Source organism: Paramisgurnus dabryanus, chromosome 3 (assembly GCF_030506205.2).
Source record: "Paramisgurnus dabryanus chromosome 3, PD_genome_1.1, whole genome shotgun sequence".
Taxonomy (NCBI): Eukaryota; Metazoa; Chordata; class Actinopteri; order Cypriniformes; family Cobitidae; genus Paramisgurnus; species Paramisgurnus dabryanus.
This window is the reverse complement of record NC_133339.1, coordinates 51623983-51649326: the sequence shown is the minus strand read 5'-3', so window position 1 is coordinate 51649326 and position 25344 is coordinate 51623983. Positions and strand designations below refer to the sequence as shown.

Below are 25344 nucleotides of genomic sequence, written 5' to 3'. Positions count from 1 at the left end.
CAAAATGGAATTGGGTTTTAGACCCGCAGTCCGCTTGTTTCCCTGCCAATGACAAGTATTTACGGCTTTCCACAATACCGCTATTACCTGACAGTTGGCGCACTTCCGCAACTTATTCAACCCGGAAGTAACGCCTCACGTGAAAGGCAAAAGAACTCTGTGTATGTTTTGAATGGGATCTCTATCAAAAGTCATTGGAATTATCTCAGCTTTTTGCTCAAAATTTGGTGTTTTTAAAGAAATATACCCATATTTGAGATAAGATAAGAAGATATCTACTCAAGGTAGGGTTTTTTTTTAAGCAGAGGGTCTGTTCTTTCATTTGATATACTGTAAGTTTATATATCTAAAGAAGAACATTTTTTGGAATGCTGGCGCTGGCTGACAACTTTAAAAAAAATACTGGTGGGGAAAGAGTTAAGACTTGCATCCAAATCACAAATGACACATTAATAGGCGTATTATTCCACCAGTTACATCAAATCGATTCTCCTGACGGTATACATTCTAAAAAAAAATATTTTAAGTTATAATGCATTATTTTCATGAATCATGAGGATATATTTGAATGTCTGTATATGAAACCTGTTTGGGGCACCTGCTGTCTCAAATAAATGCCACACTGGGTGAAGCAATATCATAATGATTTACAATTTTTTGTAGTCCTTGTTTTTGTAGTCAAAGTTTTTGGGAGTTAAAAGAAAGTAATCTATCATCTCAACTACGTATGCTTTATCCTATTAGGCTTTGCAGTTGAACGGTCACATACACGCATTAAATGGCCATTATCGTAAATATATGTAAACAAAGACCCACTGGCTCAACAGAGGTGGGACAATATATCGATATGATGATGTATTGTTTGTTTGTCTCAGTGGATATGAGAATCGACACATTGGCATAAAATGCCAAATTAATACATAAACAAGATGCCCTAAATAGATTTCCCAGCGTTGTTACTTTATGGCCCCTCAGTGTGGCACTAAACACATAAATGAATGTAATGAGGGAAATTTGAACAAACGTTAACTAGTCTGAAATAGATTAAGTTAGGATGGCAGATGCACCTAAAATAATAGATGCCTTAGCCACGTTTAAGTCCAAATACTTTTATACCATTGATGGGCTGCTAAAATTAGAAATGTTTATACAAAACACATTTTTATGTTCTACAATGTTTCAGTTTACGAAGAAAAGCTATTAGCATAAAATGTTTAATTAACTTTAAATGTAAACACATTGCTAATATGTTGTTTATTTACATCAGGACTTCAGACTGCGTCCAAATGAAACAGCAGGAGCATTTGTCCTTGCACATGTGTGACCTGCTAATTTTTTGAAAGTAATTTCATTTTTTAAAGACAAATAGATGGCAAAATCACAAAAAAACAACTCATTTGGACGATGCGTCTATTCTTTGTAATCATACACTCAGTAAGCTACCGATGGTCTGCTCAGCCTGCGTGAACTTGAAGTCAAGAAGGTGCAGGGTCATTAGACATTGCATTGATGAGAGATAACTTACAAATTAACACCAACATCACATATAGAAAGGTATTTTGCTGTCTATTAAAGTTTTATCAATTGTGCATAATGACATGTGCAACAAATGCATATAGGGTTAAGTCTATTTATTATCAAAGTATTTGTCAGAAAAAGTAAATAATTGCATTCATTGATATAAGGTGTGCATCTAACTTCTTGGCTTGAAGACATTTTCAGTCTAGGGCTACAATGCTACTAGTAAAAAACCTAGTCAGATTTTGTGGACAAAAGTTGTACTTAATCTTTTCTTGGATTTTTTTTTACAGTTTGTCAGATATTGTTATGTATCGAAGGATTAGCAAGCAATACATTGATTATCGGAGAACCGCAGCACTATCATTACTTCCATATCTGTGCTGTAAAAAAAACTTTCATATCCACGGCATATCTGCAGATACAGATACATCTGCGAACAGGCTCATCGGCTGATTATATCTGCAAAATGATAAAACGCTCTTATTTCAACTCAAGCTCAGAATTTGAATAGGCTATAACTGAACCAAACAAAAAACATTGATTAAAAACTAAGGTATATTTTAAACCATGGACTAACTGTATTGTTGCATCCCTAATAACAACTTAGTGCAGAAACCTCTTCCAAGCCAATCACGAGCTCTTCTTTAGTGTCAGAGATATTATGACACTGCAGTCCATGGCACAATGTGGGTGGTGTTCTTTTTTTACACTTTTACACTCTTGCTCTCCCATCCACAGCTGTTAGTGCATTATGCACACATAATCTGAACTAAGGATGCTCTTGAGCTCCAAACCTATGAAAAACATCTTTCAGCTCTGTACCTTCTTTCAGGGTCCATTTAATGGTTCCAGATCTCCTGCTGACTGCGTGGAGGTTCCCGTCCAGCGTGGACACAAACAGCAGACTCTCTGGAACTGACACGGTGCTGCTGCTACAAAAACCCTGCAAAAACAATAAAGACAGCTTTACAAAAATACAAACAGCTGATGAGTTCTTGTTAGTACATGATTACTGGTGCAGTCCTATAATAGTTGGGTCATTCTACAGAAACGTCAATTTTTCTTTCCCTAGCCTTTACAGAAATATTACACTTGAAACACCCTTTAGGGTTACAAATTTTTTTTATACTTTAAAATGAAACAATATGTTATTTGAACAATTACACTTTTTTGAAAGATCAATGTAGCAATATTTGATTTTTATTAATTAATTAGAATTCCAAACACCACAGAAGTGCTCGTCCCCACAGTCATGTACAGAGGGAAAATGCTTTATTTTGAGATCAAAAAAAGTGTTTACCTTTCTTATGGATAACAGTGGTGAAGATCAGTAACACCAGGGACTGATGATTTGTTTCTTTCAGATTAAATCAAATCTTTCACATGTGACATGATGATAAATTTTAATTCATTTAATTCTGCTACACTTAAGAATTAAGCTTTAAAGCTGAAAAAAATTATAAATAACATTTTAAAAACACCTTTAATATTGCTAAAGAACTAAGGTAACACCAGTGACAAAAATATAGTTTATGCAGTCTTTAAGTATATGGACACAAAAAATAAAAAATCATTAAGCTGTCATTTATGTGTACTTATAAAGTCAAAGAGTAATCAAAGAATGTGGTCTAAGGTTAAATGTTAGAAAAAGAAATCAATTTTAAGACATCTTGCCATACCAAAAGTGGACATTTCTGTAGAATGACACAGTCATTTTGGTAAATTAGCATGAATTTAGGGATGCACCGATAGGATTTTTTGGGGCCGATACCGATACAGATTTAAACAGAGACAACTTCTGGCCGATACCGATGCCGTTACCGATATTAAACACTTGTAAACAATACAATACAGTTGGTCTATTATCTAGTTTATTTCTTCATCAAATTATTTTTACTGAACACGGATTGGATCTAATTAACATTCAACTGACCAACATAATAAGAGAGGCACAAATTAAGCTAAAACAAATATAATAAGACAGCATGACAACCTTCAAAGTTGGTTTTTGCTATTCAGCATTTATTTTATTAACAAAATTAACTAATTTTTTTTACATATAATGGATTTCTTTATGAGGTTAATTAATAAACAATCTGTATCGGCCTTTCTCGTGCTATTGCCGATATGCCGATGGTTTCAAATTCATCAAAAATCGGCCGATAAATATCGGCGGCCGATACATCGGTGCATCACTACATGAATTTGTGAAAAATGTGCTGTTCACACACACATTGATGTTCCATTTTTTTACCGGTAAAATATCATTAACAAATTACTGGAAGTTACCTCTAAACTGCCATGCGGCAAGGTCAGTGTTGTATTTGTAAACAATGGCGTTATGATTTTTATGTAATTTGAGTTGAAAAAGTGCACTTGTGTTGGGGTTCTGCTGGTGGTATTGAAGGGCTTGTTTTTAATCATGCAGTAAGCTTTCATTGCTTTTTCTTCAAAATCATTAACAGCCAGATTAAGGTTTCCTGTTGAGTTTATTTTTAATCCCAGATAGGTGAGATAAGGTAAATTAAGTGGGAGAGATCATTTTAAGTAATTAGATTTTGTCATCATTTCAGAAAAGCTTAAATGCCATCCATAACAACATATATCCTGTGTGTTCCTTGGTCGAAAATGTTTACAATACCTCCGAGTTGTCCTAGACGCGACGCTGAGCTGCACGGCTGGTGTGCGATCCCCTTAAAGGTGCAAAAGGGGATGTTTGTTTTATACATTTTTGCAATATTACTTGAAACTGTCTTTACTAAATGATAAAAGACTATTTATTAGCTGCACTGAAAGTAATATTATTAATATACCTCCGCTTCGCGTCGTGCCTAACAACGCCCTTCAGCCGTTACTTATTAACGATACAGCACAGCCTCTCGTACCTTATTGCTTACGTAAATCGGACAGTTTATTCCGATTCAATGCAATAACGATTTTCTCCGCCAGCAATGCGATTTTTGCAGAAACATTACTTACAGATGCAATCAAAATATATAACATTTTATTAAACTCTTTGAAAATGTTACAAATTCTGTCCCAATTGGAACATTTACAACAACAAACTAACAAAAAGAAACTTTTTTAATAAAGAAAAATGAATAATGAGGGGCAAAATGTCACATAAAATCAAGCTTATGATGGCAACAGTCAAAGTCTTTCAGTATTTTGTGCCAAAATGTGCAATAGTGACAAATCACTGAGATAGTTTTAGAAAAACAAATTACATTTTAAAATTAATTAATATAAAAAATAAAGCTGTTAAACTAAAGCATTTGATCTGTCACACAACATCATTTCTAACAGTTAAACAAGTGTTGCAGTCGTCTCTTTTGTAGTACTAAAGACACACTCTTCTTCTGTCTCTTTCGCTGTGTTGTCACTGCTACAACCTCTATATCGCATTCACTTGCTGACACTAGCAGATAAAAATAAACAAAAATGCGCGCTTTGGCTGAAATGTGTAGATGGACGATACGTCAAGGAGGACGTGAAGGTGTCAAAATAAAGGTACCTCAAATCAATTTGCCATTGATGCATTGAATCATTGGAAATAAAACTGATGTATCGATCCAAATCGATGTTTTGTTACATGCCTAGTAATATTAAAGCCTATTAAAGCATTACATTGGCTACCACTTGCTTATCACCGGTACAGATGCTGTAAATTCACAAAGAAAAACCTTTAAAGGTTTTTATTTAAAGCTGTTTTAATGTTGCTAAGCAATCTGTTGTATTATGGTGCTTTGTATTTGTATTGATCAGTTAGATTGAAGTCATTTTAAGCTTTAAAAGAGCATTTAAAGGCGGACAACGCTAATAATTCTCACATCCCAGTTTCACTTTGTGTGCTCTGGGCTTTTTACACATTCACTGTATGATAAAACTACATACGAATAACCTAGTATTGTATTTTGAATTGAAAAATTTACAAAAAAACTAATTACTTTCTTAACTCTTGACAGTTTATTTAGCCTTTATTATACGTGTATGATGTGTAAAACAAGAAGGTCATAGCTTCATTATTTTTATGTGAAAATTGCAGGTGTTGCGGTTGCTTGTCATCTATGCAGCTGGCTTGTCAGTAGGGCAGTAATACAGAATTGCAGTTGCCGCAACAACCCTAGTAGCTGTATAGGTGGGGAAACTTTCACCGCCAATTTACCATGTTAGGAAAGATCACAGCTTTCGTCAGCCTTCCAAAATAAACTAAAAAGTACCTGTAGATTATGTTGACTTTTTAAATGTCTGTATAAATTAGGCATGATTCAAGGTATACTGAGGTTTTAAACAGTCAAGGTTTCAAAATCACAAAAATGTTCTGTGATACCGTCTCCAAGGTATGAGCTGTGTTTATACAAAATTCATTAAATCATTAAGTCATGTGATTGATTTGATGTTTACATTTAATATACATTACGGAAATATTATATATTTTTTGAAAGCATACTATAATTTAAAGGCTTTATTTTTACCTGACATTTGAAAATAACATATTTTAGTGTTGCAATGGCAATACCGCAACACTGTGAAACCGTGGTATTTTTGCTAAAAGTTATCATACTGCCAAAATCTTTTAATGGCCCATGCCTAGAATAAACCAGAGGTGGCGAGGGCCCTCAAAGCAGTTTATAATTAATAAACAATGTAGGATTTTGGTCCAAAATGACTCATTTGATGCAATACCATCAACATCCAAAAAATGTCACTGGCACTGAAAAACTCAACTGGAAAGAGTGCTGGAGGGACAACAAAATAAATAATTAATAAATAATGAATTTTGCGTATTTAAATCAAAATGGACAGCAAAACATTTTCCAAACATCAGACAGAAGCCAGTATGTATTTGCAAAGAAATGTTGCCATTTTTAAAGACCAAAATGGCTTATCTATGTTTTTAACATCATGGTGATATGTAATAATAATCAATTATCAGGGGGGTACCAATTTTTTTAAGGGGGCACAGTGTGCACAGCTCACAGAACTTTGTGCATACACAGACATCAAACGAAATATAGCGCTTTCAGTCTTTTCCATGGCACTTACATTTCTAACAATCTAAACACCCTTGCTTTCATGCAAAAACCTCCAAAATAAAAGTATTGACTAACTTTTATATCAAATACTATTCAATCAGAATAATGACATATTTGCATGATATTTACATCTTGAAACGGCATGTTTTATTTATTTATGTTTTAATAAATTATTTGTTTATTTATGTAATTAATGCATTTTCCTATTAAATTAATGTCATTTTAAATCCATAAAGTATATAAACAACGAAAATGACATAAGCTATAGCCACGTGATTGAGTTTAATGTTCAATAATGATTTAAAACAAATATGTTTAGATAAAATTATTAGAGGAACCGATTTTTGCATTCAATTTTACCTCATATGTGAGCATGTGTGATTCTGCGCCCCTGTGAACTTTGGCGTTGTACCAAGAAGATGAATAAATCTTTACTATTATAACATTGAGACGGTCACATTTTAAACCATACATTTTCTACACAGATGAGGTTAACTGCACATTACTGTACTGGTGTTTGGAAATGTTCTTAGCGTTTCTTACACGTTTTAATTCCTCAGATAGCCAAATGCAGCAGCAACAGCAAAACTCGTGAGCACGCTCAGACTGTAATACGATAATGTTTTCTTCAGAACTGTATATATGCGTTTCTTGATATGCACAGGAGTAGAGTAGGTTTTTTTTTCAAAATATAAAAGTAGTGAAAAGTGTTTGTTAAAGTAGGGTGTAGGTAAAAGTATAAAGTAGCAATGCTGACATCGCGGGCACTTGTGCCAAAATTCTGAGACGAAAATTTTTTTCACCTGCATTGCCGTGTTACAATCTGTGTCATGCAATATTCACTTCTCGCCGCATGGTTGTAGTATGTTTTTACTAAAAACAGCAATAAATACGTGATGTATAAACACGGGAAGCGTTTGATATTTTGAGCTTTTCATTTTGAGTGTTTTTAGTTTACAGCAACTGTTTGAAAATGTGTGTCACTTTCAACTAAACTCTGGACACTAATGAAAGGTATGTGGACATGAATATATGTCTTTTATCTTGGTACTGAAACATGGTACTCTAAATCTATGGAGGAGAAGGTATTTAAATAATTCGCAGAAATTTGGTGGTCACATTTCTAGTAATAGACTACAGTGAACGTCCTGTCAGAACATCAGAACTGAAGGCATCCTTATAAATATCATGGTTAGTTACCATGGGTCTGATGCCCATTCCAAATAAAGTCTAACGCCCATTCTGACTAAAACAGTAAATGTTCATGATTTAATTTGAAAGAACTAACAAAACTCTACCTTCTGTTAAAATGTCATGCAAATATCTGATAAAATGAGAAAGTAACAAGCAAAAAACATGTGAATAAGCAGCATTTTCGGTCACACTGACCTCCATATATAACTTTTTCTCTGATTTCTAATATAAAAAAATCATAACTTTCTCCATCCTCAATGGATTTTTACAATCCATGTATCTTTGGGAATGGGAATATCTGCTCTATCTAGTCATGTGATCAATATTGAGCTTTGGGGGTTTTGAAAATTTTGTCGTCATACCTATATATATAGTACATGAGTAATGGAGTGTTAAATTAGAATAACATTTGTCATTCATAGTATGCGGTCCTTCACCTTAATTTCAAAACCTAATGTGGGCCACCCCGGTATAAACTTTAATTAATTAAGGAATTCAAAAGTAATCAGATCAGATGATATTTGGTATTAAGTAATTTGTAACTGTGATGGAAGACATTTTAACCCTTCCAAGTCTGTACATTTCCCAGTGGATAATACCATGTCTGGTTAGGTAGCACTATTTTCATATGGATGAAGAGCTAAAGCCATGTCTATATATTTGTTTTGTGAACACCCTCACTATTTCAGAAGCACACCGATATGGAACTGGGACTAGGACGGAGTTCCAGTTCAGTTTTTGTAAAACCAACGTGTAGTTTACCTTTTGAAGATTACTATTGCAGTAATCATGTATTTCAGGAAAACAGTTTTCAGTTGTTTATATAACGAATGTGACAGGCAGCCGCTACACAGAAAGTTATAACACTTTAAAACAATCAATTGTTTAATGTAACAATCGCAAGCAATCACAGTATCAAGAAAAACGTTACAATCGTGATCGTGCATCCCATCGCAGGAAAACACAAACAGCCACACACATAATGGTATCTATACTACACCAATAACATAAACATGGTATGAGGACATCGAGGCCACTCGTCAATCGTGAAATCGATTAGTATGACTGATCAGAGATCACTGTGATGTTTGCACTCACCATAAACCTGCTGTGACTCCAGCACATGATCGCAATTATAATCCACACCAGAGACCTGCTACATACTCCTAAAGCCATCATTCACACAAATACACAATCAGATCCAGTAGAACGAGACTCGGAAGAGATGTGTGATTTAACGGAAGTTTCTTTTCTTCGATTCAGTGTCTCATTGTGCTGCTGAACAGACGGACACTTTTCACTACACTTCCTCGTCCTGCTGCGCACATGCGCATGACGCGCTGGAGGCGGGTCTGTCGAGGAGCACAACCGGTGGCAGCAGTTTCAGGACCGCAGTTCTAGGACCCAAGGTTTTTAGTGACAACGCCACCTAGCGAATTAGAGGACCAGCAAAGACGGATGACAAGCAGAGTGTGAGTATCAAATGTGAATCCATTTTTATTTGAACATTAAAAACAGTCGTGATGCATTTCATTGGAAAGTTAATGTGTGCTTTAAATATTTAATATTTATCTCTCTATATAATTTGTTTCTTTATTGACATGAACGTTTCAAGAACCTTTATATTAAAATGAACAGTATGCAATAACAGTAATATGAACATTACTTGCTATGAAGATTGATATAATTTTAAATTGTATATAATGTGTGTGCTCTGTGGTGACTAAGATCTTTAAAATTTGAAATTAAAAATGACATTTTTGTGGTTTTATTCATTTCTTTATCTTTCTCTCTATCTAGTGAATATTTTATTCGTGCAGTTCTTTCTATGTTGTTGAATTCATGAACAGATTTGTTTTTTGTGTGTGTGTGTGTGTGTGTGTGTGTGTGTGTGTGTGTGTGTGTGTGTGTGTGTGTGTGTGTGTGTGTGTGTGTGTGTGTGTGTGTGTGTGTGTGTGTGTGTGTGTGTGTGTGTGTGTGTGTGTGTGTGTGTGTGTGTGTGTGTGTGTGTGTGTGTGTGTGTGTGTGTGTGTGTGTGTGTGTGTGTGTGTGTGTGTGTGTGTGTGTGTGTGTGTGTGTGTGTGTGTGTGTGTGTGTGTGTGTGTGTGTGTGTGTGTGTGTGTGTGTGTGTGTGTGTGTGTGTGTGTGTGTGTGTGTGTGTGTGTGTGTGTGTGTGTGTGTGTGTGTGTGTGTGTGTGTGTGTGTGTGTGTGTGTGTGTGTGTGTGTGTGTGTGTGTGTGTGTGTGTGTGTGTGTGTGTGTGTGTGTGTGTGTGTGTGTGTGTGTGTGTGTGTGTGTGTGTGTGTGTGTGTGTGTGTGTGTGTGTGTGTGTGTGTGTGTGTGTGTGTGTGTGTGTGTGTGTGTGTGTGTGTGTGTGTGTGTGTGTGTGTGTGTGTGTGTGTGTGTGTGTGTGTGTGTGTGTGTGTGTGTGTGTGTGTGTGTGTGTGTGTGTGTGTGTGTGTGTGTGTGTGTGTGTGTGTGTGTGTGTGTGTGTGTGTGTGTGTGTGTGTGTGTGTGTGTGTGTGTGTGTGTGTGTGTGTGTGTGTGTGTGTGTGTGTGTGTGTGTGTGTGTGTGTGTGTGTGTGTGTGTGTGTGTGTGTGTGTGTGTGTGTGTGTGTGTGTGTGTGTGTGTGTGTGTGTGTGTGTGTGTGTGTGTGTGTGTGTGTGTGTGTGTGTGTGTGTGTGTGTGTGTGTGTGTGTGTGTGTGTGTGTGTGTGTGTGTGTGTGTGTGTGTGTGTGTGTGTGTGTGTGTGTGTGTGTGTGTGTGTGTGTGTTCAAATTAAACTTGCAGTATATCATTTTATAAAATATACATAAATTTTAAATCTACCTCCAGAGTCATCCTTGTGTATTCCCTCTGTACTTGAATATTTGATTGACTGAAAAGGCTATAGGCCTACAATGATTCATTGTTTATTTTACTTGATGAGTTATTAAATAATGCAACTTAGACCCAATAATTACTCAACATTCTAGGAACCCGATTTAATTTCAGTAAAGAAAGCAGTGTTTGGGTGTAATAAATCTTTAAGAACATCTAAAACTCTAAAGTAGTAGTAAAATTGGGTGAAAATACTGATTGGTGGCACTTTTTTTCGAGTAGTATCTGCCTGCACAACCGGAGGCTGCAGTTTTGCTAGGTGGCGATGTCACAAAAAACTAGGGTCCTAAAACTGCGGTCCTGAAACTGCAGCCTTCGGATCTGTTAGATGCAAGCGGGCGAGGAGTAAAGACATGACAGGCAACTAGTCATACTTGGGCAACTGTGGCAAGTCAGACACTTGCAGCTTGCTTTTGTGATGATTGCGCTGTTTGACTTTCTATCCCAGATGAAGTAGATCAGATGGTATAAGATAATATGCAAACGTTTTAGCAACATTTTGATTATGTTATGTGCTGCTTACATTTTATTAAATACCAATAAATTGAAGTCTATTCTTTAACTTTTATTTAAATAAATGGTACTGTACAAGGTTGAAAATAAAACACGAATTTGTGAGTAGTGGAACTAAACGTGTCAGGATAAACTTGACGTAGAAGAATGCACGTATTTGTTGTTGTCAGAGAGTCTGGGTAATAAAAAATCAAATGTGTCATCAGCAAGGCTTTCGCCGCAGGTTTGGGGAGCATTAAAGAAATACTTACCTCCCATTGGACGGCCCCTGTGATCCAACAGCCGCGCCGCCACATACAGATGCAGGTAATAATATGAATATCATCAAAAAGTTAATTTATTTCTCTAATTCCATTAAAAAAGTGAAACTTGTATATTATTTATATTCACTCATTACACACAGACTGATATATTGTAAATGTTTATTTCTTTTAATTTTGATGATTAACTGACAACTAAGGAAAATCCCAAATGTTTTGCCCGAATTACTACAGCATTGTTGGGCCTGGCTTATCTTCCTCTTCACAATACAGATTTTCTATGGGGTTAAGATCAGGAGCAATGTTTGTGGTACAGTAACCGTCGTATTATATAAGAGGAATAACTGACTTCAATCCTTTGAATATGTAAGGAATGATTGACAACGGGCCATTGAATTATAAGAAAATAGTGCACACCAAGGTGGTAATTTGTGTCGTGCCGTTACACCGCAGGTGTGCATTATTATCAAATAATTCAAAGGATTGCAGCATTCAACAGACCCGTGGTATAATTTGAAAATAATGCACACACGCGTCGTGACGCATTACCACCCTGCTGAAAAAAAACAATAAAACCATTACAGAAAATTCAAATGGTTTTATTGTGAATTGTATTGGTTCTAATGGAATATGGCAAAACACACTACAGTGTAGTGGTTTTAAAGGTAAAAGCTAATGGTTCCTATTGGTATTTTAATGGAAACCATTAAAATTTTCTGTAATGTATCAGGGAAGCAATCACATTTTAGGGTGTCTGTGCCAATTTTTAAATTGACCTTTGAACACTTTGATCTAATGGTGGTGTTGAGTGGACAATGCCTTTATTAATTGAATTGGACCAGGGGTAGGCAAATATTTTGAATTCAAGGACCACATCAGGTTTGAAGAGTGACATACTTTCTGAAAGACAAATTTATATTTATTTATTACAAATCAACACACTCTATTACTGTACTATGTATTATCCCCACCTGGCGTTTAGACAATTACATAATTTGGAAATAAACATATAACAGTAAAGACCACAATCAAAGTAATATATTTAGCATAGTAAAACACAACTCCAATTTCATATCCATTGTGAGCCATATTTACAGTTATAATCTGGAGGAAAATTAACCATGGCTTTATTTTTGTAGTAACTATGATTTTAGCAGATTAATTACCATTTGTATTACAATAGTTTTACTATAAATAAAATAGCATTGTTATTATGGTAAGAACATTTGTGGGTAAATCTGTGGTTATACTTTACTATAGTTTAATCATGATTAATTTCCTTAAGTTCAAATGATCAGAAGTGCAGTGCTTAATCATTGTTACATATATTTGTTCATGATGATTACTACAGTATGTTAAAAACAGAGGAAAGCAGGTTGCGGCAGTAGTTTTCTTTATTATTTTTTTGGATATGTGCTCTTTGGCGCCCCTGCAGCTGGTGGCGCCCTAGATGAAAATCTGATGTGACAGAAGTCAAGAATGAAAATGGTAGGCCCACAGTTGGCATCATTGCGTCTTCAGAGCATTTGCATATTAAATTATATAGATGATTGGAATATTAGCCCGGTCAGCACAGATGGCAGTGCAGCATTGTGATGTTGTGCTTGCACATCACCGGCTGAGACTGATCGGCAAGAAAGGACGTTAGTCCCAGGTGATCACATTTTTGGGGTAATATGAAACTCAACGATGATGCAGGCATGGGGATGTCACTGCGCGTAAAGCCATTGTTTTACTTTATGCAAAATATCTTAACACAGATTTTTGTTTTGTACAAGAGTTGAAAATCACAGTGGGGTGATGAGTTGTTATCTTCATATGGTTCTAACTTTTTAGCAGGCGTCCTAACTTTAAAACACAAAATCAAACTCAGATCCTGAAGGACATTTTCTGTTTCTGTTGGTTGTTTTAATGATTTTGTTTTTGTTCTTGTAAATTTTATGGTTTTAATTCTTCCAAAAATACAATTCATTCAATTTAATAGAACCCCTTTAATAAAACCCATTTGGATTATTTGTTCTAAATATTCTTACCTGCATATTATCTTGGGGGAGATTTTAATCAAATGTTTTACCATGGTAACCTACACGTGAAAGGGTTAATATGGGACTCTTTATATCAATATGTCACTACGTTTGAAATTTTACCTTCTCTGTCTGATCATAATTCTATTTGATATCTTTCAATAACTGTTCTTCCTATTCAAAGACATTTAATTCAATTCATATTGGAAATTAAACTCAAGCATGAGGAAATTCGACGATCTGTGAAATCTAGGATTCATCTTTTTTAAATAGTAAGTAAAATTTATTTATATAGCACTTTTCACAGATAAAAATCACAAAGTGCTTCACAATAAAGTGTAATACAATAACAATTTAAATACATTCTACAAAATACAAACAGCAAACACAACAAACAACCATAAAAACCCCCTACTAACCAAAAGCCTGTTTGAAGAGCAGAGTCTTTAGCTGTTTTTTAAAAGAATCAACTGAGTTCACACAATACAGAAAGAAGGGGGCAAAGCGTTCCACAGCCTAAAAGCGACTGCCTTGAATGACTGATCCCCTCTAGTTCTAAAATGAGTGCGAGGAACAACTAATAACCTCTGATCTAATGACCTAATACTTCGGATTGGAGTGTGAAGCTGTATCAAGTCATTGATGTAGGTAGGGGCTTGGCCATGTAAGACTCTATAGGTAAGAACCAGGATTTTAAAATGAATTCTATACTGGACTGGTAACCAGTGAAGTGCTACTAAAGCTGGTGTGATGTGTTCTCTTTTCTTAATGTGGGTTAAAAGCTTGCAACAGAGTTCTGAACAGTCTGTAGACAATAAAGCTTCTTATTACTCAAACAAGTAAAAAGACTGTTACAGTAGTCTAAACGAGAGGAGATGAACGCATGAATAATCATCTCCAACTCACCCTTAATCCAAACGATCTTAATTTGGAAATGTTCCTCAGTTAAAAGAAACAGTTTCTCACTATGTGTTCAGCGTGGAGCTCCAAGAACATAGCTGACTCAAAAACAACACCTAAGCTCCTGAGGCTCAGTTGGACAGACGAGCCTAAGTCACCAATATGTTATATTATCTTTGGGATTTTACTCTCAGGGGCAATAATTAGTGTTTCTGCTTTGTCAAAATTCAAAAATAAAAAGTTCTTACATAACCACTATTTGATACTAGTCAGACAGTTGATTAAGGACGACAATTTAAAGAACTCCTAAGTTTCGTTAAAGGAACAATACAGTTGGATATTATCCGCAAACACATGTTAAGATATATCACTAAACTTTCTAATTACCTGACCGAGAGGAAATATGTACAAGAGGAACAAAATAGGACCCAAGACAGAACCCTGAGGTACCCCACACGATAACCCTGCCGTTTCAGACATGATCTGATTCACATAAACACTAAAGCTTCTGCCAGACAGTTAAGATGAAAACCATTTTAAAACTGATCCAGACATACCAACCAGATCAGGAAGTCTATTTATCAGAATGTTATGATCAATAGTGTAAAAAGCCAATGAGAGGTCCAATAAAACCAGCACTGTGTTCCTTAGAATTAGAGTTTCACTCGAAACTCTAAGTAACGCTGTTTCTGTGGAATGTTTTTTTACGAAAACCAAATTTGTCAAATAACCCATGTTTCTCTAGAAAAAGGGTGAGTTTCTCTGCTTCAATTTTTTCTGTAATTTTTGACATGAATGGAAGTTTAGATATTGGCCTATAGGTTTTAGGTTGTAGCAGATCCAAATATGTTTTTTTTTAAGTACAGGCCTAACAACAGCATGTTTAAAAAAACTAGGAACAACACAAGTTAAAAGTAAAGAATGTAGCATGTCAACAATACAGGGGCCAATGGAGTCAAAAATCAAAAAGAGAGGTGATGTCATGTAATGTCACGGGTGTAAAAGTGGGCCAACAATGAGCAGGTCACAAGTCACAGGCAGAGTTCAGGGACAGTGATATGTTTGCCCTAACATCTCTGATCTTATTAACAAAAAAGTGAAGAAATTCATTACAGTCAGATTTAGAGACTGTTGTATTAATGGTGTCAAATAAGATCTTTTTTGTTCTTATTCGAGGATATAAGCTGAGAAAAAAGCAAGTTCTCGCCTTTATCAGCATATCATTCAAGATAACCCTTAGATCTTTAAGGTGGAGCCTATGAACCTCAGTGTGTGAGCCCAATCTGAAGAGAACTTTGCTTTATTTTGAGAGTTATTAAAATATGATATTAGATGTATTACATGAATTAATTAATGCTGGATCTCAAAAACGTAAAAAATATAAAAACATGATATTTGTTGCGAGTCATGTGTCTGCCCTGTTTTAGGCCTAGTCCACACGGACACGGGTATATTTATAACCGGAGTTTTCCCCCAAAAAAATCCCGTCCACACATGCTCGGTTTAAATTAAATATCCATCCACACGATAAAGCAAAAGCACGCTATCAAGCGCTGTCAAGAGCATGCCACACCAGCAGGCAGGGATATAACCCAAATCAAATCGTGTTCCGCAATATAGTGAGATAACTGAGCATCTATCTGTATACATGTTAGAAGCCCTGTTAGCACAGTTATTATTAGCAAGATACGTCCGCCATTGCACAGAATCATCAACAAAGCAGTCAGCGGCGCACAATCTTGACGTCAAACATGGTGGATAACGGCGCACACTCTGACATCGCAAGGCAAAACTCTCGGTTTTACTCTCTACACGACACCACTGTAACCGGGGTTTCTTAAAAAGCTCACCCTGGCCGGGGTATTCAAATATGCTCGGTTCAGTGCCCTGATACTGCAGTTTTGTGTGGACGAACCGCGTGAAAAAACTCACGGTTATAAAAATACCTGTGTCCGTGTGGACTAGGCCTTAGTCTGCCTGCTTCCCTGTTTCTTTGTTGCTCTGCCCCCTCCCTTGATTGTTACCATGGACATTCATTGATTCACTTACCCCTTCTTGTTTGTTGTAGTGATTCATTGTCTCTGCTTTGTGATTGGTCCTTGTCATGTTTAAATACCCTGTCTGTTCATTGCCTGTTGTCGGTCATTTTTTATGCCAGCGGTCCATGTTTCCTTTCTTGTGTTTCTACTCTAATTTTATATCATTTGGATTTATGAATAAACTCAAAACTTCATTTTGATCCGCTCACCTTGTCTTGCTGCTTCAACGCAACAGAATGACTGACCACACTCTCATCAGCCTACGCCAAGGTAATCGTTCCCTCGAGGACCACACAAGAGACTTTTTGGACATTGTATATCTCACAAACTTCCCGGATTTCACACTCATTGACTTTAATTGTTATGGATTAAGTGCTCTGCTTTCAATTGGGTCTCCTTTCACTGAGGGTGAAGGATTTGCATAGACAGTTTTTTTTTTTTTGGGGGGGGGCAGTATGCACCAGGCTCAGCAGGCCAGAGAGCCAGGCCAGTCAAGGATGCCTGTGTGCACCACACAAATAGTGGCTAATCCGAGACTCACTTCATCATCTGAGCTTGTTTCCAAGATGGCTGCCATGCCTGTATCTGTTTCCAAGATGGCTACCATGCCTGCATCTGTTTCCAAGATGTCTACCATGCCTGCATCTGTTTCCAAGATGGCTACCATGCCTGGATCAGAGCCTGTTTCCAAGATGCGGAAATTTGATGAGCCAGTTCCCAAGATGGCCTCTGCATCGAGCCTGTTCCAAAGAGGGCAGCCGCACCCGAGCCTGTTCCCAAGATGGCCACCGCACCTGAGCTTGTTCCCAGTATGGCAGCTACACCCGTGCCTGTTCCTAAGATGGCCGCCGCACCCGAGCCTGTTTCCAAGATGGCCGCCGCACCCCAGCCTGTTCCCAAGATGGCCGCCGCACCCAAACTAGTTCAAAAGATGGCCGCCACACCCAAACTAGTTCAAAAGATGGCCGCTGTTCCGGAGTCAGTTCACAAGATGTCTGCCTCCAGTGTTTTTGGTGAACTTCAGGACCAGTCAGCTAGCCTGAGTTTCTTGAATTTTCTGTCCTGACCATGAGGCCTGTATCCGTGTTTCCTGAGTTTCCTGTCCGTCCAAGCCGAGATGGTCGCCCCCGAGTTCCTGTGTCCTGTCGATCAGCTAACATGGCTTCTCCCAAGCTCCATAGACTCTCTGTTCTGTCCAAGATGGCCATTCCTGAGTTCTCTTGTCCTTCTGTCCTGTCCAACATGGCTGCTCCCAACGCAGAGACCCTGTCTTGTCCAAGATCGCCATTCCTTAGTTCCCTATTCTCTCTGTCCTGTCTAAAATGGCCAATCCTGTACACACGAACCTGTTATAGTAGACTTTCTAATAACTCTTTCCAAAATTAACTGTATACTAGTATTTCCAAAAGATCCCTCACCTTTTTGGAATTTTATTCCAAATTATATTTTGAATTCTGATGGTGGTTTACACTTTTTATTGCATTGTTATTATTATGACAACTCTGAATTACCTTCAAATCTATAAACAGGCTTTAATAAGTTAATCAATTAATAATACAATTCAATTGTAATACAATTATTCATAATTAATACCCAGTAAATCATAAACTTTCTATGTTTAATAATGGTATTTCTATCAAGTGCTCTTTCTGTCATCAGGTTGAAATTTTTTTTTATTTTTTGTTTTGGAATTGTGTTTATTGTAAAGTATTTTGGGTTGATTTGTCCAAAATTCTGTATTATCCAGAAGATTTTATTTTTAGTGACTCTCAGAAATAAGACCCTTTCAATTGTAAATGTATAATTAATCTATTATTCTTTCTTGCCAAATTTTTATAAATGTAGATTTTATAAAATATGTTGACACATGTAAACTGTTTGGAAATCTAAAAATTCTGACCCTTTTATGGTGTAGTACATATAAGATTGTATAATAAGCCTTATTACTATACTATGTAATGCCCTTCGGTTCATGTATTTGGTAATGTTGCATTGCATACACTGTAAAAAAAATTCTGTTTTTGGTATTAACGGGTTATTACTGCAACTAGCTGCCATTGACATTATTTACTGGCAACAGTTTGTTCAAAGTTAAATGAATATGAAACATTTTCAGTCTTTATCTTCTACAGTAAGTTACTGGCAACCAGCTGCATAATTACAGCAAATCAAAGATATCTCCAAATAATAGAATATTTCTGGTATGTTCTTTACTTCCCATTATATAAACCAACAGTTTGTGGTGTGTATGTGTGTTGACAAACAGCTCATGTAATGTTTAAATTATCAAGTAAGAATATATTCCTTAAATTTATTACAACAACAAACACAATGTGGCGCTTTTTTTGACGTTTTATTTAAAGCATTGTGTTTGCAACAAGGCCTCAGATTCACTGTGAAATCACATTTAACTTAATAATTTAAGGTGAAGTTTAAGAAAACTTGGCCACGCTGGTGTAATAAAATAATTAGTATTAACAAGATTAACATACTTGCATTCTCGTTTTTAATAAAACGAAACAAATGTTAACATTTAAACAACAATACTACATGACCATGATTCTGTTTTTGTGTAATAAGTGAAACTCTTGGTTGTCTTTGTCTATTAGTATTATATCTGTGTATGTCAGCAGTCTTTAGAGCACAAGTCTTCTGAGGTTTTTGGAATTGTTTTTTTTTCTGTGAAAGCATGATTTTCTAGACCAGTTATTTTGCAAAAGCTGTTTATCAATTTTTACACACAATCATGTTGTCACATCTGAACACAATTCAAGCAATATTTTTACAAAGTGTAAAAGATATGGCAGCTGGGGATTGCACAAGATCAGTTGTGAATGGCAATAATGTAGCGTACAGTTTTACAAAACAATTTGAAATAGGAGCAAATGTAATGTTGATACAGTATTTGAAAAATCATAATTCATGTTTGTAGACACCTTAGCACCAGCTAAGATAGAGACTCTCATAACATTTACAGGTACATAAGAAATAACCGAGACTTATATCTTAAATGGCCACTAATAGTCAAACAAAAAGTATTGAATGTGACTTAATGCACATGAAAGCAAGCAGAGGATATAAAACTGAACCTGACAGGAAATAACACGGATAATAAGAAAACATGGACAAAACAGCCGATGCGAGTATTTGTACATTCAACAAGCGTCACATGTCTACAACATACGGGTTTATTGTAGTTGAAAATAGGGTCACACTTTATATTAGGTGGCCTTAACTACTATGTACAAACGTAAATGCAAGGCTATGGATTTGCTGTGAAACTACATGTTGTTATGGAAATGTACTGCTAATGAGCTTGAGATGTGGTTACGTTTAGGAGTGAGGGCATGGTTAGGTTAAGGTTAGATTGTGGGTTGAGGGTTGGGTTATGGTTAAGTGTAAGATTAAAAGTGAAACTACACACATTAATTACAGTAAGTGCCAGTACTTTAAATGTAATTACAATGCACAAACATGTACTTACATAATAAGCAAATTGTATCAAATGTCAAGTACATAGTAATTAAGACCACCTAGTGTGACAAAAAAAAAAGAATAGCACTTGATGTTGATCACTGATCTCAAGAGCAATTTAACGTATAGTGCAGTTGGTTCAAGACCCAGATTTTCCATTGAACAATCAAGTAGTGACTAAAGTACCAAAATGATCATACAAACATAAATATATCAATTAACATTAAAAACAAATTTAAATAACCACAAACTTCATAAACAGGAATGTGCAAAATGATTACTGGTTGAATGGGAAAATTGGCATGTTTAATATTGAATTTTACAAACTTTGTTTTCCAGTAAGTTTTTATTCATTGTAGTCTGGTCCCTGTTTTTATTCCCTTGCATTGTTTTCTTCACGATTGTCAAGGACAAGGGCATATCATGCAGACCGGTGAGGACAGAATCAAAAGCATAAAATGCTTTTCCTTTTTCATTCGATGCATCTTTTCCAACTGTGTAATTATATAGTTAGATGCATTTAAAGGCACAATATGCAATATTCGCCATTAGAGGTAGCAAAAACAACAACACTGATGTAGCTTTATGATGCTTTGAAGAAGCATGGAATGATGGGAGTTCTTTGTTGTAATACTTTGATGTCATACACACAATTGATCTGCGCAGTACCGCACGAGTATTGCCGCAAAGCTTAGGATTTTTGCGTTAAGGACACGACACTTTGTTTATCATTTCTATCGAGCCAATCTGTTGGCTTACCTTAAAAAATGACTGTGTTAAAGTTTTTTATGTCATGTACATCCGCAGATTGGTCTGCGCAGTGCAACGCCACATGAAGTCAAATCAAGTAAAATGTATTTATATAGCACACTATTATGATGTTGCACTGAGGTTTCAATGCAGCTTTACAGGAAAAAAATATTGGAATAAAAATATTAAATGTATAATATATAGAAGAGAATATATGTGATCCTGGATCAAAAGGGAATTTTTGCCCTGAAGAAGACCACTTGTTGGTTGAAACATGTTGACTTTTCGATTTTAACATGATGTAAGCCATAATCAATAAAGGCTTTTTATTCATTCCTTCTCCTTTTTTTTTATATCTGACTGAGTGCCTGGGACCTGCTTTTTTGTCTTTGAATTTTTCCCTACCCCTAGAGCACCTACCACAAACTAGATATTCGACCTGAGTGCCGGGTTGAACCCCTTCATAGGGAATTTTTTAAAATTGAGATTTAAACATCATCTAAATAAAATTATACTTATATATGCAGATATGCAAATGTGTATAGTCCTGTCAAGCTTTTAAAAACATGAAGATGATTAATAGGAAATGTGGGTTTGCATGGTTAAACAATATACATCTACAGTATTATCATCTATCTATAGGGAACATGAAGTTGAGTTAACATCCGAATGATTTTGGCATAAAAATGGCTAATTTTGACCCAAACAATATATTGTTGGCTATTGCTACAAATATACCCTGCCGACAGTTTTGTGGTCCAGGGTCACATGTAGAAACTTTTATTTTTCAATTGTATTGCCTCCTCTCTAAATGAACTAAATGATTTTGTTACTATAAAAATGTAAGGTGAGTGGTAGTGCCACGGTGGGCAATTGATGTAATCAGGAAAAAGGCCTACCAACGTGTGAGACTATCGCAACAAGCCTGGTGTGTACTCGAGAAATGTAAGTCAGTGGTTTTTAATTGAAGCGCAATGCGTTAACGTGTCATGTCTAAGACAACTGACAGGTATCGCCCACCAGACGCACACAGAGTCCCAACAGAATGCCGCAAACAGACGCCGCCGGTTAGCGTACAATCGTAGAAAATAATGTGTTCAAATTTGTTTGGTGTGCGAGCCCATTGTAATAGGAAGAAGACGGATATCAAGCTATTAGTGTAGACACTTCATCGATAAGCTCACCATATGTGCCAACCCCTAAAAAGTTTGTCTGATCTTATTTGTTTGAGGCAAGGTTCATTTATTTCATGTTTTGGAGGAAACACGTCCTCCAATAATACTGAACACAAATAATATGTGAATTGGAATTTCATGTTACACAGTGTAATACAAATGAGTTCTTATACCAGGTCTCCACCAACTGCAAAAGGTAAAGAACCACTGATGTAAGGAATCAATGAGATGGAGGACAGCTAGCAGGGGAAAGGCATAACAAAGTGGACCTAAACGCAGCAGCAAAGGTGTATTCAACACGCGTATGACATCAAAGTACCACATAACTGAAATTGTGAATTTCTTTGCACTCAAAACATTGTTCGAATGAAAACAATGTAAGTACACGAGTAAACACAATATATAACAAAGTGCTAGTGATTTTCAGACATTTTAACGCAAAAATCTCAGATATTGTGCCTTTTAATTGCATTTAGCGTTTCAAAACTTTGGGTCGAGACCCGCCAGCTGAAAACCACTTGAAAGTCAGCCTATTGCTAAGGGGCAATGACTGACTAGAGATGAAAAGCTGTTGAACCCTATCCTTTGGAGTAGGCTGCTTCTATAGGGATCACTTGGGGATAAGGGCTTATTGGCTGGTGTCCCTCTTCAGCACAGTGAAATTGATCTCATTGCATAATCAGAGGCCGCACAGAGGGCTCAGGCAGCAGTGAATGGAAGGTTAATGATGGATCTAGTAGGCCTAGTGTCTAGAAGCATTACAATCATTAAATCACAGGCGGAATCACAAATACAAGTCTCAGAAATGTGCCCTTTGGCTTATGTTAGTTTATGTTAGAATTATCAGACACATAACTGCTGTTTGGAGTTATACTGTACATCATGAGGATGCACACATCATAAGATAATGTAGTCTCCAGGCTGGTTAACAAGCACTTTGCCATACCAAAAGTCCACTGAGTCTTCAGATTCAAGTCTGTCCAGCCCAGTCTACTGCAGACCTTAATGTATCACAAGTACTGTTTGCGTTCTAATGTATGAGCTAAGATGCTCTCACTGCCAAAGTCTCTGGACTTTTGGTAAGGCAGTACGTGTCAAACCGAGGTGGCACAGACTTCACACTGAGCCAGATAGGCCTTTCCTGGTCCTATGGTGCCCTGCGATTCTCTTGTAACTTACATCTCCTGTAGACTTACGGTTTCTAGGGATATTTGATACTTTACTGAAACCGCATTGTCCTGTTCGATGAGATCACCCTATCCAAGCCATGTGACCATGCAGCAGCATGTGCGTCCAGACACACTAGCTGGATTTCCATTGCACTGATTTTATGCGCATTTTAAAGTATTGCATAAAAAAGTGATGGAAAGGTCGAATTTCGAATAAAAATCCCTTAATTTGCTAAAATGTTTTTATGCCCGCATGAGGTGGTTTTTGACTTATGTGAAAAAGAGTACATGCGAATAATGGGAGACGGAAACACATTTGCTGAATAAATTCTGATGTAGCGAACATTAAACCCACGTGATTGATAGTCTAGCTCTATCCAAAAAATGGTCTCGAGGTTGTCCTTGGCCGATGTCCTTAAAAAAAATCCGCATTTCCTTTTTCTGAATTTTTAAAAGAGTTGTTTCACGTTTTGATGGAAACCCAGCTACTGTTCTGTTGTCACCAATGTCATAAAACCCTCTCGAGAGAAAAAGTATGGCCCAGTCGAATTAGAAGCAAACTGGCAAACGCTTTATTCCTTTTGTTTCGAATGTGTTGAGATTTTTCACAGCTCTGTTTAATGAGCCATAGGGCACCTGTAATTGTAAGCCCAGGTATCTTTTATTAATAAAAATGTGTCACACACGTCACATGTCTTCAAGAGATTCTTCAGGGTCCGGTTGTTCTTCATCCTTCATGGAACTTGACCGCGTGTCCATAGCAGAGTGCATGATAGGCAGCCAGACATCATCCATGTTTGGCATTACAAAGATTTTCTGTGTAAGATAATGGAAGCTTCACAGAGTCAAACAAACAGTAAGGACAGATTATAAAACAAATATTAGAACACAGTGGCAAGTTAAAGTATGCGAACCTCTAGGAATGATCAGGTTTTCTACAGTAATTTGCCATAAAATGTGATTTGATCCTCATCAAGGTCGTAACAACAGACTAACTAGAGGCGATCTTAACATAGAGGCATAGGTAGGCGGCTGCTTGGGGCCACCTAACAGCGGTCAAAGTAGGGGGACCCCAACCAACCTAAAAAATAAAAATAAACCGTTTCATCATGAACACTTCAAAAGCATGGTAAATTGTATAAATATTCTTAAAAAATATGCTGAAACTTTGAAATAGTACACTGTAAAACACTTCTGTAGAAATTACAGTATTACTGGGCATTACTGGCAACTAGCTGCCAGGAACTTACAGTAGATTTTACATTTATGTTATTTACTAGCAACACTTTGTTCAAAGTTAAATGAACATGAAACATTTTCAGTCTTTATCTTCTACAGTAAGTTACTGGCAACCAGCTGCATAATTACAGTACATTTTTTACAGTGAAATGTCCAGTTCATGTCTATCTGTCACTACACACATACACCCCCTCCTTTCACAATGAAATGGACAATTCCGGAACGGTGCACGCTGGTGGCACGAAAGATAAACACAGAGTGACAGGAGGACTGGGAAAGTACACAAACAGAGACAAATTAAAACAAAAATAAATGAAAAATAAATTAAACAAAAATAAAATTAAACAATCTTACTCAAGCGGCTCAAATAAAAGAAAAAAAGCGATGATGGGGTTTTGGTGAGTCAACCGCCTAGTTCTGCTAGTAATAGCCCTAGCCATACACTGATAAAAACGATTTTGTGGGGAAGTAAATAACGTTACTACAGAAAAAATTTATTTAACCCTTGTGTTATGTTGGGTATGTTTTCGTCCACTATGGTGTGCTGTTGAGTCTTAATTTGGCCAAAACATTTTATGTGTTTCGGCAAATGGAATGATTTTTGGTGACAAAATCTTATTTTGACACATAATTATTTTGAGAAAATGCTTTGGAAATTTTCAAAAATTCAACAATACAATGTGTGCAAATTGACAACCCTTTTGTTATGTTTTTGATGAAAACATCCACTAAATTAAACTTCTGTAAAAATCAGATAAATATTTACTCCAAAATAAATACTGTTTAATTGCCAATGATTTTGTTAAAAACTCACTCAAAACTGATTTGTGAAAAAAACACACAAACACAATTACTTATTTTTCAATATAAAAAGTGATTGTGGACTAGATTTTTTTTTACCTTTTATTACAGTCTTGGGCATGTGAAAGATTAGTAATAGCATTGGCTTTGATGCATTGTTAGTTTTTGTGCAGCATCAGATTTAAATTGTTGTCCCTCATTTACTCTCCTGTTTTGCTCCATTTTGTTCCATCGTGACTATTAGTTTGTGTAGTGCTACACTTTGTGTGTTCTCTGCTTTCCATCTTCATTTTGGAGTAAAAATATTTTTTCGTTCTCTTTTAAAGTTCGGAAGGGGGGGCCTCATACATACCTTCGCCTTGGTCCCCC

The 25344-nt window shown here is 36.4% G+C and overlaps 2 protein-coding genes across 3 annotated transcripts in view; both read right to left on the bottom strand.

Annotated features, from left to right (window-relative positions):
* ern1 (endoplasmic reticulum to nucleus signaling 1) overlaps window positions 1–9093 on the bottom strand; it is a 39987-nt gene extending 30894 nt beyond the window's left edge. The window contains exons 1-2 of the mRNA XM_065263670.2: window positions 8850–9093; window positions 2344–2464 (exon numbers count right to left, since the gene is read on the bottom strand). Of these exons, the coding sequence (XP_065119742.1) occupies window positions 2344–2464; window positions 8850–8930 (202 nt within the window). The 5' untranslated portion in view covers window positions 8931–9093. The remainder of the gene's footprint in view (window positions 1–2343; window positions 2465–8849) is intronic.
* Window positions 9094–21804: 12711 nt separating this feature from the next.
* tex2 (testis expressed 2) overlaps window positions 21805–25344 on the bottom strand; it is a 66722-nt gene continuing 63182 nt past the window's right edge. For both annotated transcript variants that reach the window (XM_065263685.2, XM_065263686.2), the window contains exon 12: window positions 21805–23751. In XM_065263685.2, the coding sequence (XP_065119757.1) occupies window positions 23623–23751 (129 nt within the window). In that variant the 3' untranslated portion in view covers window positions 21805–23622. The remainder of the gene's footprint in view (window positions 23752–25344) is intronic.